At 41.0% G+C, this 16,048-nt stretch overlaps 1 protein-coding gene across 1 annotated transcript in view; it reads right to left on the bottom strand.

Annotated features, from left to right (window-relative positions):
- Positions 1-16,048, bottom strand: part of MAN1A2 (mannosidase alpha class 1A member 2) — a 61,798-nt gene that overhangs the window by 40,082 nt on the left and 5,668 nt on the right. Inside the window, exons 2-3 of the mRNA XM_034411022.3 lie at positions 1,482-1,737; positions 235-331 (exon numbers count right to left, since the gene is read on the bottom strand). Of these exons, the coding sequence (XP_034266913.1) occupies positions 235-331; positions 1,482-1,737 (353 nt within the window). The remainder of the gene's footprint in view (positions 1-234; positions 332-1,481; positions 1,738-16,048) is intronic.

Raw genomic sequence — 16,048 nt, 5'->3', positions numbered from 1 at the left:
TTTCATGGCTAATGTGGAACTTGAATTCACGGTCTCCTGTTTTCTAACCCGGTGCCTTATGCATTAGACCAAACTTCTTCTTAATATTATTTTTATTCCATTTTGTGCCTTTCTATAGATTCTACAATTGTACCTTAATTTCTGCTGGTCAATCACATAGTAAAATAGATCATTAATAATACAATAATATAAAGAAGAGAAGGTAATGTAGAATTTTCAATATAAATAACCTACCAAATATGTTTGTGGAATGTCCTTTCCTAGCAATAGGTTTCAGTTCATTATGCCCCCATCCATACTGCCGATAATTATCCCAGGCATGTTTCATCATCTACAGAAAAGAAAGAAAATACAAATGTTAGCATGTAGCATGTCGCTATGACCTGTCGATGTTATAACAAAACATATTTTTACACATCCATCTTATATGGACAGATCTTCTATTAAGCCTTGAAATCCACTGATTCTCTTCACTTTATATTTTCTCATTGTTGCCTATGTTTATATCTGTTTTAAACTGTTTCTTATCTTTGGTACCTAGAGTTGCTTTGGTGATTGCAGTAGCTAATAAATTAATTCAATAAAATAAACCCAAAATAGAGCTTAAAAGTCTGAAAATGGTATTTCCAGGTCACCGCCATGTGGCCTAGGGACATGTGGCCTGCCCTTCTTTTGCAACATTAGCTCCGGACTGGAGATCTTCACAGAGTATGGAATGCGTAATGGGTGTGGGGATCAGGGCCAATTGCTGTGAGATCCAGGTGGGGGGGAACGGCATGGAGGGAGAGAGGCAGTGTGAGAAAGAGGCGGAGGGGGGGTGTACTGCAACATCCCTACAGTCAGTCGTTAAGGGCAAATAACTATAGGGGCGCTACAGCGACCATAATTTTGAAACGGGCTAATATGGGGGGGGGGGGCGGGCATCTGTCATAATTTCAAACTGCCATTAAGTGATCAGTCGTATCTTGAGGACTACCTGTATTCACTCTCTTTTCCCTGCATTTCTTCAGAATATTCTTCAGGAGGCCTGGATTACAATTCACATCACCTCAAAGTGCACGACTGGCCAGTATTCTTTGTGACAATTATAAGAAAGATTTGGTAGCTATCTTATTAAAATTTACCTTAGGTACAGGCATGATTACATTTAGCTTACATAAAATAATCTATACAAACTACTGCCAAACAATGCTACCAATAAACTGCAGAGAATCTGTTCAGGCGTCAAGACTAACTTGAAACACCTCCCCCCCATACACACACACAAAAAAGCCCTACACAAACATTATATTTATTTAAAATCATTCACATCCTGAGTTGCACGCTCACTGCTGAGTCATGTACTAAGTAGGAAGCTATATCAATTAATTAAATAATTAAATTGCAAAACTGGTAGCATTTAGATAGCAAAAATTCCAAAAGCCATGCTTCTCATATCAATAAATATAAGGAGGTAACAACCATTGGCATAACTCATTTACCTCTTTAATTTTATCTCTTTTTTCTCGTATATCTGGATCCACTGGATCTCCACTGTTTATTCCTACAAGATTTGGCACAGGGACTGGTGGCAGAGGATTGCTACTTTTGCTTTTCAAACTTTTTACAATGTTGTTTTTCTCTGTCTGAATTTCTGCTTGGATCTCATCTCTTGATTTCTTCAGTTTCTCTTTCGCTTCCTCTAGTGCTTTTTCATGATCTGCACGAATTTTATTTCTCAAACGTTCTTCTTCTTCCCTAAATATAAAAACAATAATAAGACTAATTTTTAAAGGTAATTCAAATTTTGTTTTTGAAAAATGTTGTGAACAAAGCACATTATTGAATTCTGGATTTAGTCTGTTATTATCCAAGAATCTATTAAGTATCCTAAGCATAAATGAAGATAACTTGCTACGTAACTATTAATCTACTGGTATTGGAGGATTTAAAGAAATTACATCAAAGAAATTATAACAAAAATTTTCCAGTAATTTTTTTTTTGAATATTTAAAAACTTTTTTACATAGTCAAGAATTTCATTTCATTTTAATAATTAGCAATAGATTGTACAAACTACCCTATATGCTGGCATGCATCATATTAGATAAAAACACTTGAAGGTATGTCTAGTCTTATGTTTGGTGCCTCTGATTTGATGTACACATAAAAGCAAAGTAAAAAATATGAGTTTGATGTAGGATCTGGTTCCCATGTTAGCATCACAGTTCTGTTGTTTTTGCTCTTTGTCAGAAATCAGTTTAAAAAAAGGTCTGGATAGTGGATGTGGCAATCCCTGGAGACAGCAGAATAGAAGAGAAACAACTGGAAAAGATAACAAAATACAAAGACCTACAAATAGAAATAGAATGACTGTGGCAAAGGCAAGCAAGGGTAGTACCAATAGTAATAGGCGTCTTGGGTACAATCCCAAAACAACTGGAACACAATTGGCATTGACAAATTCATAGTCAATTGCAAAAGGCAGCTTTAATGGGAACAGCTTCCATCCTGTGACGATATCTGTAACACCATCAAACATCCAGATCTGCCTATCCCAGGTCCTTGGTAAGGACTCAATAGGTGGACAAAAATGTCAAACCCAGTCTGAACATCTTGCTGACTGTGTGATGATCAGTAGTAATAGTAGTAATAGTAGTGATAAAAAGGGAAATAAAAAAGATATTGATACAATAATAAATACTACACCTGACTACATGGGTTAATATACATAGACAATAGGCAGCAATGAGAGAAGTAGATGTTCAACAGAGTGATGGCATGAGAAAAATTGTCCCTCTGTTTAATTGTTTCGGCATAAAATGCTCTATAGCAGGGGTGTCAAACTCAAGGCCCGGGGGCCGGATCCGGCCCAGGGGGGGCTTAGATCTGGCCCGTGGGGCCATCCTGGAAACAGCGAAGGACCGGCTTGTAGTGCCTCTACCAGCAAAACGGAGCTCTGGAGAGCTGCATGCAGCCCTCCCGAGCTCCGTTTTCACTGGCAGAGGGTTGCATGAGATTGTCCCAGCCCAAAATGGAGCTCAAGGAGCCTGTTTTCACTGGCAGAGCACTCGGGCCCCCACAGGTACCCCCAACATGAGTGACGTTGAGCACCCCGACCCCCCAAGGTCAAACACAAACACAAACCTGATGCAGCCCTCAGTAAAATTGAGTTTGACACCCCTGCTCTATAGCACTGTTTTGAGGAAAGGAGTTGAAACAGTTTATGTCCTGGATGTGGGAGATCTACGGATATCTTCTCAACCCTCCTTCTTACCTGCCTTCTTTTATGGAAGGCAGATGGTTTCAGTTATTTTTTCTGCAGCTTTAACTATCCATTGGAGTCTGTACCTGTCCGGTACCAGACAGTTATGAAAGTACAAATAACAGACTCAATAATTCCTCTGTAAGACTGTATCAACATTGATGACATCTGGATCCACTTCTATGGATCCAGATGTCATCAATGAATCTCAAATAAAGAAAGGTCTTCAAATAAAAAAATTGAGAAAATGTTCAAAATCACCAATGAAAATTTTGGCATATTATGAAGTCATGCATAAGCCATTCCCATGACTGCAACACAGAACTGCAAGTATATGCAAACCAACGGTGAATTAGTTATAGGTAAGTACAAAGTCATATAGGCTGGTGGCAAAGTATGCTGTGTTGGTATCAGTGATTATGGTCATGATGGCTGGAAGTCCATGTTATGGGAGGACACTGGTATATTTTTTCTATATATTATCAAATTTCACGGTCCTGTATTTAGACCCTATACCACCAGCAGTCCCAGATGCATACAAGACACCATAGACTTCCTAAGAATTCTGAACTCTACTGACAATCTCCCTAACACCTTCATTTCAGTCACCATGGATGCAGAGACACTATTTGATAACAACTCCTACTTTAAACAAAATGGATCCTGAGCTTCTTCATGATGTCTTTAATACAATTTTTTATTTTTTTATATTTGAAAATATAAATATTTTATTGTTTTATTTTGATTGTGAGCTCTTGCATATTATGTTGATGTAAAGTACATGTGTTGAGTGTGTAAGGAGTGTAAGGAGATATCAGTACTCTAATTGTGTCATATACAACAAACTATGTTGCATGCATCATTTAGAAAATGATTCTAGCAACTGAATATAAAATGTGTAATTTATTATGATATAGTCTTTTTAACTTTCAGATTGTATGAACTGTTTTATCACCCAAACTGTCAGACCTGTCCCAGTCCAGCCCCTTAGGAAAGAAAGACCCTTAACTCCATTTGAGTGAAGTGATAGGTTCTTTTACTAAAGGATGCTGGCTACAGTAAAGTCAGGCTAGAACTAAATTTCCCATACGGAAACATTAAAAGTGGTGAATCCAGTGCTACTGTGTACTGAATTGTTGTAGACAACCTCACTGAAAGAAAAAAGGTCCAACCAGTTGTCCTGTTGATAATTAATGTTAAACCTAAGAACGGCTCCAGGATCCCATTCATACGTTCACCGCCTCCATTCAATTCCGGATTATGCGAGGAGCTAAGCCCTTGAGTGGTCCCCAAAAGCTTTAAGAACTCTTGCCAAACCCGCGAAGTGATGTAGACTCCATGATCTGAGATTATTCTCTCTGGGACTCTTCTACAGTCTATAGACAAGTTGTACGAACAACATGGCTAAAGTACAAGCAAATGGAATTTTTTTGACAAGGCAGAAAATGTACTTGTTTAAAAATTAAATCAGTTATCACCCAAATCACAGTATTTTCCGAACTCTTGGGTAGTTCCACTAAGAAGTCCATTGAAATCTCTTTCCATGAGGCTTTGGACTCAGCCACTGGTTGGAAGAGCCCTGGTGTGTTCCCTTGTGTCCTTTTGGCAGAGGCACTGGTAGGGCAAGTAGCTACAGACCATTAGCCGTTGTCTTTCAGGGACATACAATTTGGCTCCCAACTAATCTAAACCATCTTTATGGGCTTGGAATCATTTGTCCTCCTCCAGAGCTGCTTTCAGGGTGCCCTATAAGTCCTCAGCTACCTGGGATTTTAGTTTAGCTTGCACTCTGGTGGTGATTGAAACCACCAGTTGCCGGGATGGGATAACTAATCTAACTACCTCTGGCTTTGAACTGTTATATTGTGGTAGTCTGGGTAGGAAGTAATTCCCCTCTGGGAGATATCACAGGGTGAAACTGAAAAGCTTCCAAGTTAAGAGTGCCCAATGCACCGCATACGTTTTCTTTTCCCAAGCCGCCCACCTACATTTGATTTTGATAAGCATTTTGGAAGTATAGGCACATGGCTGAAGGACCCCCTGCTCGTTTTACTGCAAGACCACTGGCCCCACCATGACATCACTAGCATCTGTTTGAATCACAAAGGAGGCATTGTGGTCTGGGTGTTTCAGTACCGGTTCTGCTGCAAACAGGTGCTTGAGTTTCTCAAATGCTGCTTGGCATTTCATTGTTCATTTCAGCAGCTGGCTAGGTTTGGGCTTCCCCTCCTCTTTCATCTTTAGTAGGTTGGTAATGGGGAGGGCTATCTGGGCAAATAATGGGATGAATTGGCAGTAAAAGTTGGTGAGCCCCAGGAAGCTTGCAGTTGGGGAGGATTCCACTCCAACACTACCCACTCTTTCTCAGGGTCCATTTCTATTCCTTTATGGGAGATGCGGTAGCATAAATAGTCAATTTTACTTTGGTGGAATTTGCATTTGAACAGTTTGGCATACAATTTAGCTGCTCTAAGCCATTTTTATTTTATTTATTTTATTTATTTATTTTATTTATTAGATTTCTATACCGCCCTACTCCCGAAGGACTCAGGGCGGTGCACAGCCAAACAATAAAAACACATACAATACAAAATTTAAAAAATAGAATAAAATCAAATTAAATAATTTTGGCCCCGACAAATTTAAAACCCCAAACTTTTAAAACCAATTTAAAATTGAATATATAAATACTAAAAGATAATTTTAAGCACAGCCCTGACCAATTTTATGCTCTGCCATAATCTCAGTATATATTAAAATGTCATTCAAATAGACCAAAACCCCTTTGTATAGGTGCTCATGTAGGACTTCGTTTATCAGCTGCATAAATACAGCGGGGCATCCTGTAATCCGAAGGGAAGGACTTGGAATTGGAAACCCTAAGGGGCAAAAACATATCTTGGTTTTAATTTACACAAAAGTTGGGACATGATCAGTGAAGTAAAGACAAGGATAGAGAAAGCTCGAACAGCATTCTTCAAAATGAAAAAGGTCTTCTGCAGTCACGACATAAGCCTAAAACTGAAAATCAGGCTTGTCAGATGTTACATCTTTTCTATCCTGCTCTACGGAGTAGAGAGTTGGTCTCTGATAGAAAACCACTTGAAGAAACTAAAAGCATTTGAAATGTGGATTTACAGATGACTGTTACGTATATGGTGGTTTAACAAAATCACAAATGAGGAGGTGATAAGCCGCCTGCGAAAGCAAAGGGAAATAATCAAAGCCATTAAAAAGCGAAAGTTAGAATATTTTGGACATGTGATGCGACACCCAGAAAAATATGGCATCCTTCACTTAATCCTCAGGGAAAGATGGAAGGCAAACGAGAGGCAGAAGAACATCATGGCTTCAAAACCTTAGGGACTGGTTTGGACAAAACTCAGCAGCACTTTTTCATACGGCTGTTGACAAAAATAGGATTGCCAACATGATCACCAACGTCCGATGACGGATATGGCACAAGAAGAAGAAGGGGCAATTAAACACAGTTTTCCACTGATCGCCTTCCTTGTTCCTAACCTTGTGTCCTGCAAGTCTAGTTTGGTAAAAACCCTCCTCCTGGTCAAGTGAGTTAGCATACCCTTCAACAAAGGCAACGTGATGTTTCCAATGCAAACAGCTTTTAGCCCAAGATAGTCCATACATAGACAAAGTGACCCATTCTTTTTTTCCCTGAACAGCACTTGTCTAGCAGGTTTATGAAACCACGCTTCAGGTTTTTTTTACCTATTAACAATCACAGTTCCCTTAATTCTCTAGGGGTCATTGAGTATAGGTTTGGGCAACTTAGTCCTCAGCAGGAGCTCTATGGAGAAGTCAGTTGGCCAGTGGGTTGGAGCATCTGAGCCCTTTTTTAAGGATCCGATGATCGCCTTTGGGTGCTCCTTTGTTGCAGCTCCCACCTCCCTTCTCAGTTTCGCCCATGGTAGCTTAGGAGTAGGGATCACAAGGTTCTTTTCCAGTTCCCTTTTGGGACCATCTCACAGAATCTTTAATATTCTCCTCCTCCAGTTCATGTAGAGTTTCCATTTCAGTAGTCATGCCAAACCTAGCACAAGGGATCTCTCCATGCTGGGTGCTGGGTGCTACAATAAAGCTCCAAGTCTCTGTGTGTGCCTCAATCTTCATCTCTATTGGCTTGATGAACGTTGCTGGCCCCTGCCCGCTTCTGAGCCATCCAGCTAGCAACTTTAAGTTGCTTGAATTTTTTAACTAGGGCAAGGTTGACTAGACATCTGGTGCAATCTGAGTCCAGGGGGGCCCACTAGGTTCCTCTTGCATCCTGAGGATGGAACCACCAGTTCTATGGAGATGGTCACTGGGATGACTGGGCAACTTACCAAGGGATCATTGTCAGAGTGAGTGTTGCTCTCCACAGTGTCACTCTTCATCAGACCATCAGTTGGAACAGTCAGAGTTCTCTCAGCATCCTTGGGAGATGGGGTGAACTCAGCAACTTCCACTCCCTCCAGGGCTGTCTCTTGGGTTCTCTGAAGAGGCTTCACTGGCTCCTTAATGGGTCTTGAAGGTGTCTTCTGGGCTGGGCATGTAGCTCGCATTCAGCAGATCAATGCCCCTCCTTCCGGCACTTGAAATAGCCAGTGGAGCATCATCATAGGCTCAGTTCATGGGCTGGCGGTTTCTTTTCCAGGAAGGATCTTTGCCAGCCATGGCTGGGATGCTGTCAGGAAAGGGCCAAGTCAATTTCCACCTCCTCCACTAGGATGTACCAGCCATGGAGGAAGGTGCCCCTGGAAATGCAGGTGTGGTAGATGTTATTGTTCAGCCCATCCTGGAAACATCCAATTAGGATGTCTTGCAGCTAGTTGGTTAGCTGGGAGGCCAGATCTCAAAATTCTTGGATGTATTCGGCTATGCTCCACCAGCCCTGGCTTATGGTCTTGATCCGGTTTCTAGCCTTGTGGTCAGCTAGGTTGTCTTCAAAATACTTCCAGAGTACTGCCATGAAGCAACTGAAGTTTTGCAGCTCCGAGGCATAATTATGGAGAGTGACCATCCACTCCACAGTGGTCCCCTCCAACGCCATAGCAACACAACACACCTTGTCCCCCTCAGTCACTATCTCCAGACCATACTCTTGCATGTAGGTCCAGACTTGCACTAGGAAGAACTCCAGTTGCTTGGGGTCTCCGTTGAACTTCACATTGAAGGTTGGTGTCTTGTGTACCCTCTGCCTTGCCGGCACAACTCCAGCTGGTGGTACAGGCTGGACCGCTGGACCTGCGGGTGCCTGTGGAGTAGAGGTGGCTGCCGGTGCTGCACCATTCCCCGCTGGGGCTGTGCCATTTGGGCAGCCGGTTGTGTTCCTTGAGTCAGGGCTTTGCATGCTTTAACATTGCTGAAAGCTCCCCTCAGGAACCCTATGACCAGCATGCAGCCCTCTTGGTCCAGTTCCTCCATGGCCATTTTTTCCTCAAGCTCCAATCACGGCTCACTCTGGCAACTGCCACGGCTCCTGCAGGTGAAAATCAACCCCTATTCTTTCCATTCTTCTTTTTTCTTGCCCTAAGAGACTACCAGGGCCTCACCTGGTTGTTACAGGCTTCCACCTCTTCCAGCCATTCCTAGGGATCCCTTGCAGGGGGTTTAGATTAAGCTTCCCCCCAGGCTTCTCCCTCCTCCTGGTTGCTCCCTTGAGCTGATATTGTATACATGGTCCCCATAGTAGAGGTGTTTCTCCAGGCTGACCATGACTGCAGCTCTAGCCTAATGTCAGACCTGCCTCAGTCCAGTCCTTTAGGAAAGAAGACCCTCGACTCCATTTGGGTGAAGTGATAGGTTATTTTACTAAAAGATGCTGGCTACAGTAAAGTCAGGTTAGAACTAAATTTCCTGCACGGAAATGTTACAAACATTTCCCCTCATCCCAGCCCTCCCCCCATGACTAGTTCATTTGCAATCAACTAGGTGTTTTGATAAACGCCGAGAACTTTGGGGTAGTCCATATTCCAATCTCAGGGTACCTGTCCTTGAGCGCTGGCACAAACTGGTACTGTGCTTCCCTGGTCTTCATCAGTTGTCGTTCCCCATTCCATTTTCTCATCCCATCCCCATACTTATTGCCCATTTGTTCTCCCCTTGCCCTCTTCACCCTAGCCTTTGAAGGGAGGATGCCAGCAAGGCACCAAACTGAATATTTAGTGACTTCTCCTTCAAAGTGGCTGGAAATATAGTGACTATATATTTGAGAAACAACTTTGTCTTTTTGGTGAAGGCAACATTTTTAATATTAGAACTTATGTTTAAAATTTAACATTACTAAGAAATATAGTTTTAAACAAAGTTAAAATGGCTTATTAATCACAAAGCAGCTTTTTTATAAAGATGATTTTTTAAAATATTTGATCAACTTTAGTTTTTCATCTTGAAGTAATATTAAACTTATTTTTTGCAACATTTTCACTAGTACAAAGCAATCGCTTTTGTCAACATTTTTCTGAATTCAATACCATATATACATATCCAGTGTTGCAGCTATATTTTAGTGTCCCTATTTAACTTATATGCAGAGCACATCATGAGAAAGGCAGGGATAGATGAATGAAAAGTTGGAATTAAGATTGCCAGGAAAAATATCAACAACCTCAGATATGCAAATAATACCACTCTAATGACAGAAGTGAAGAGGAACTAAAGAGCCTCTTGATGCGGGTGAAGAAGGAAGTGCAAAAGTTGGCTTAAAACTCAACATTAAGAAAACTAAGATCATGGCCTCCAGCCCTCTCAATTCCTGGCAAATAGATGGGGAAGAAATGGAGGTAGTCACAGATTTTATTTTCCTGGGCTCCAAGATCACCGCAGATGGGAACTGCAGCCAAGAAATTAAAAGGTGCTTGCTCCTGGGAGGAAAACTATGGCAAATCTAGACAGCATATTAAAAAGCAGAGACATAACCCTGCCAACAAAAGTGCATAGAGTCAAGGCTATGTTTTTCCCAGTTGCAACGTATGGCTGTGAAAGTTGGACCATAAGAAAGGCTGAATGCCAAAGAATTGAGGCCTTTGAACTATTGTGCTGGAGGAGACTCCTGTGAGTCCCTTGGACTACAAGGTGATCAAACCGGTCAGTCCCAGAGGAGATCAACCTTGTCTGCTCTTTAGAAAGCCAGATCCTGAAGATGAAACTCAAATACTTTGGCCACCTAATGAGCAGGAAGGTCTCACTGGAGAAGAGCCTAATGCTAGGAAAGATTGAGGGCAAAAGAAGAAGGGAACGACAGAGAATGAGGTGGCTGGATGGAGTCACTGAAGTAGTAGGCGTGAACTTAAATGGACTCCAGAGGAAGGTAGAGGACAGGAAGGCCTGGAGGAACGTTGTCCTTGGGGTCTCAATGGGTCGGACATGACTTCACAACTAACAACATTAAGATGAAAAAATTTTCACTGCAAAATCCCAATGTTTATTTATGTATTCAGTGTACCATTGCAATCTACACTGACCTCTGACAGTTAACTTCAATAAAAGCAGAATATAAATCCCATACAATATGATGATAATGCCAAACAGGGCCAATTCTTTGCCCTACAAATGCTCTTCGGGGATGCTCACTTTTCACCTTACTTTTACTAATTTGATTTCAGTGAAATGATTTTTAAATAAAATAGAAACTAGCTAAAAACCAGTTCCTATAAACCCTGTTTTTTAATTGTCTCAGAAGTACAAGACCAGCAACATGGAAAGCATGTACAAGATAGGTTAATTCTATATAAAGACAGCAAAATATCTATGAGCCAAGCTTATATGTTAAACCCAGCACTTTGAGCTACTCTTGAAAAGTACTCATAACCAACAAAGCATGTGCAACACAGGGGTCTATTTCTACATCAACTTTCACTTACAAATTGCAATATTTTGTACCAATTATAATTGCTGAGTGGTCTTCCAAGGAAGCCTCATGAAACATGCAGTGTACTATTGCAGAATTACCGTATTTTTCGGAGTATAAGACATCAGAGTACAGTATAAGATGCACCTTAGTTTTTTGGGAGGAAAATAAGAAAAAAGCTGATTGGCAGGTAGATCAGCATCTCCTGGAATACCCCCAATCAGCTGTTCCCAGAGATGAATTTTAGCAACAGGTTCCTTGGTTGTGAGTTCTGTGCCTTTCTTTTTTTTTTTTTTTTTTTGCTTTTTTTTTTCCTGCCTCTGAAACTTCTGAAACTCTGTTTCAGAAAAAACTTTTTTTCCTGCCTCTGAAAGCCTCCAAAACAGAGCTTTAGAAAAAAAGCCTCTGAAGCTCTGTTTGAGGGCTTTTTTTCTGAAGCTCTGTTTGGGGGCTTCTTTTCTGAAACTTGTTTGGGGGCTTCTTTTTTGAAGCTTCACTTCTGATGCTTTTTTCAGCCTCTGAAACCTCCGTTTGAGAAGCTGGGCGGAGCTACATTTGGAGTATAAGACACACCCAGATTTTCACCCTCTTTTTTGGGGGGGGAAAGGTGCGTCTTATACTCCGAAAAATACGGTAGGTAATAAGGGTAAACAATTTTTGCCAAAGCTTTCTGTTCCAAATAGAGCTGCAACTTGCCACAGTCTCTACCTGGCAACCAGCAGTAGTTATTTGTCCAGGAGAAACTCCAAGTTAATGGAACTGTTCCTTCAGGGAACATATAATTCCATTCAGAGTTACAACCAGAGCCACAGGGAAGCTTTCTGAAAACAGCTCCATCTTGCTATTTTGTCCCATCCAGGCAGCAACATCTTCCGAACGTGAAATCAAGACCTGTGTAGTATCTCAGTTTGAGGCTTAGGCCAAAAAAGCTGTTTATTCAAATGATTTTAACAGCATGACCACCATCCAATTCACATGGAATAAAAGAGGAAGTGAAGCACATTCAGACTTGCAAGATTCTGTTACTATAGCTATTCTAATAAAAGTAGCTTGGGATCAATACAGTATCTACTTCTTAGTCTTTTATGATTGACACCAGATGATTCCAGACCCTTATATTAGACTGAGAAATCAAAACTATCTTGGAAAAGGTAATAACCAACCGTATTTATACTGTTGCCAAGAAAACTGCATTTATGTATTCTTGTAATCATTAGTTCAGCTCAACTTGAATAAGCTTTTACCTTTTATATTTTTAGTGAAAAATTTCCATTTCTAAAAAGACAGTTTCATAAAGATAAGCTAGCTCTAATGAAAAGGTTAAATCAAAAGGAAATACATTACTCCTACATTTTTATTTTTTGAAATATTTGCAAATATTCTATAAAATAATTTCTAAATATACCTTTGAACCTACTTAAATATAGATTTAAATCAAATTACATCTACTTGTTTACCATCAAATATGATAAACAAGCTTTTGGTACAAGAAAGTCTTTTGAAACAATACTGTGAGTGATACCTTTAAGAGTTTCTTATGTTCAAATACATGTTCAAAGTATTCAAGAAAATTAATTTTATAATAGCCCTCAAACACCCGAGAGAGAAAGAGAAAGAGAGAATGAGAATTACAAGAGTTGGAAGGGACCTTGGAGATTTATTCAGTTGCTCTGGCCTGCGAAGAGCTTACAAAGGGATCTCACTATTAGAGGGTATCAGTCTGGAGAAGGGTACCACATTTTTTTCCAAGGCAACGGACATACTATGGAACTGTGAAGACAGTCATCAACAAATGGAGAAAATATGGCACAACAGTGGCATTATCAAGAACTGGAGGTCCCTCCAAAATTAATGAAAAAAACAAGAAGAAAACTGGTCCAAAAGGCTGCCAAGAGGTCTACAGAAAATTCAAAGTAGTGTAGGAAGTTTTGATAAGTACTGATTGTATACTACATTGACAATGATCTCCTGTATTCTTCATATGTCTGGGCTGTGGGATAGGTAGGCAAGACAGAAGTCTTTTCTTACAAAAGATAACCTCCAAGCCCAGCTATATTCTGCAAAAGCCTACATCAAGTCTGACAAAAGTATGTGGTAAAACATGTTATGATCTGATGAGACTAAAGTTTAGTTTTTTAGCCATAATTCCAAAAAGTATGTTTGTCACAAAACAACACTGTGCATCACCAAAAGTACACCATAGCCAAGTTAAGCATGGTGGTGGCAGCATTATATTTTGGGGGTTCTTTTCTTCAACTGGAACTTTGGCTTTAGACAAGGTAGAGGGAATTAAGAAGCGTTCCAATATTAGTCAATTTTGGCACAAAACCTTCAGATACATATATGTACCGTATTTTTTGCAGGATAAGATGCACCAGACCATAAGACGCACATTAGCTTTAGAGGAGGAAAGAAGAAGAAAAAATCTGCCTCTGCCTCTGCCTCCCAGCATCCATCCAGTATTCATCTGGCTAGCATCCTTGCAGCGAACAGCAAACAGCCTGGTCAGCTTCCGCACATTATCACAGCCCCAGCACATGGCTCATCAAGGCTCTGTTCCATTGCGCCCACCACCGGTCAACTGAGCTGAGCTGCCACCGCCACCATGAAACACTGGAGTCTTTGCTGTCAAGCAGCTGATTGGCGGTTGTTTCGGCCTCCCGGAAAACCGCCTATCAGCTACTCTGATAGGGTATCACCGCCTATTGTCGCCGTTCAGCAGCTATTGGCAGCGGAGATCCCCGCCACCTAGACCAGCTGATTGGCAGTATTCTGGGAGGCTGATTCAACAGCAGATCAGCTGCTCGCCAGTGAAGGCTCCAACATTCTCCAGTGGCGGTGAGCAGCAGCAGCGGTGACACTGGTGACAGGCAGTGGTGGCTAACACCGCTGCCGCACCAACCCCCCTCCCGCTCCGCCGCAATGTTCTCTCTATAAGACATGCAGACATTTCCATCCACTTTTGGGGGGGAGGGCAGTGCGTCTTATAGTGCAAAAAATATGGTATATTGGTACAGTGGTGAGAGCATTGCCCTTTGACGTAGGAGACTGGGTTTTGAATCCCAGTTGGTACCTATTTTACCTGTAGGTAAAGGTCTTTTGGGCAAAGATCACCTAATGCTTCATCTGCCTAACTCAAATATGTGAGTAACATGAACTAAAAGAGCCATGCTGGTTCAGACATCGCTTGGATTAAAACAAGATCTATGCCAGAAGTTGGAGAAGCAGGACAATTTAACAATAAGTGGCTACTGGAACAAACCAAATAAGATAGTACAAGAAAACCTGGAATTGATAGAATGCTACTACAACAGCAGAGCTATGGATAAACAGAAGACCTGCATCCATAGTGAAGAGAAAGCTGCTATTACACTTGAGATAGATCAACTACACATTACATCTTACGACTCCAGAAAAACCGGAAGAAAAATTGGATGTTCAGCCAACATCTGAAGCTGGAATATCACTGCCACACCCTCCATTACAGAACACAATAACTGCTATGAGACATAAAATCATAAATAAACTAGCTACACTCTTGAGACCAATTACCAACATTTAGTGGAGAAACACTATCAGACAGTAAGCTAGAAGATACTAATAGAGCCCACACAACAATCCCTACTACAACTCAAACCAATGAACTAGTGGTATACATTACAGCCACTATAATACTGGAGATGTTTTGCTACATATCAAGAGGAACAGCAGTGCATATCCCAAATGGAAAATGAGTTGGAGGCTAAGATCAAAGTTATTCAGAGAGAAGTTACTCAACTGGTCGAATTTCTCAGAACAGGAACCAGTCATCATCATAGTAGCAGACATCTAACAGTGGATCAAGAATGTAAAGAGCTGGATAGTACCTGGCCCGGACATGATCTATACGTACTGGCTAAGAAACTCATTAATAGTATACAAAAGCCTAGCAGCACAGATAAACCAGCAGCTAGCAGCATGCTCCCACCCAGACTGGCTAACACAAGAAAGGATAGTGCTGATGATGAAAAACAAGGAGATAGCATCTTCCAACTACCAGCTTTCAACTACCTTTCCTTCCAAACAACTACCTTTCCTTCCAAAAACATGAAAAGTCCATCAGGAATTATAGCCACCAAGCTAAAGGAGCACATAGGCCAGTACATGAGTACAGCTCAGAAAGACATTGGAAACAACAGCAGAAGCTCAAAACACCAGTTACTCATAGACAGAGCAGTTGCCCAAAACTAAATTTAGACAGACTAATGTGAGCCTAGCCTGGACTGACTACAGGAAAGCCTACAATTCATGGATCTGTGAAAGTCTAGCACTATACAAAGAACTTCATCAAGAACTTTTTGGGACTGTGGAAGTCAACACTGGAAATCAACTCAAGACAATTCACACAAGTGACCATCAAGTGTGGCATATACCAAGGCGATGTATTGTCCTTTCTACTATTCTGCATAGGTATGACTCCCACTCAATCAGATAATCACGAGGACTGGATATAGAGACTAGTTCAAGCATGGAACTATCATCAACCACCTCCCCTACATGGATGCATATAAGATGTATGCTAAGAGTGAATGAATCATTGACACACTCAGCCATTTGACACACATCTGCAATAAGGACACTGAGATGTCATTCAGACTAGAGAACAGCAACCAAAAGTGCCACTGCCAAGTGATACAGTCTTGGAATGTCTCAGTTTACAACTTCATTGCTCAGCAACAGAAATTCCAGTCCCAATTCCAATCATAAGTCAAAAGGCTACCTGTATTATTTTTAATGCAAAAAGCCATCTTAAGACTAGCTTAATAGCAGATAATTATTTTCAATAAATAGGCAGTTAACACTGAACTAGATTAAGCTATACCCTTTGCAACTTTTATTGTTCTGTTACCAACCTGACAGTAGTTTAGATTCCATTTATTTCTCCTTTCTGAAAATGAAAACAACACTATAGCCAC

The sequence above is a fragment of the Pantherophis guttatus genome, chromosome 2, assembly GCF_059756535.1.
Source record: "Pantherophis guttatus breed Tessera chromosome 2, ASM5975653v1, whole genome shotgun sequence".
NCBI lineage: Eukaryota > Metazoa > Chordata > Lepidosauria > Squamata > Colubridae > Pantherophis > Pantherophis guttatus.
The sequence above is the reverse complement of the archived record's forward strand: the minus strand, read 5'-3'. Positions and strand labels throughout refer to the sequence as shown.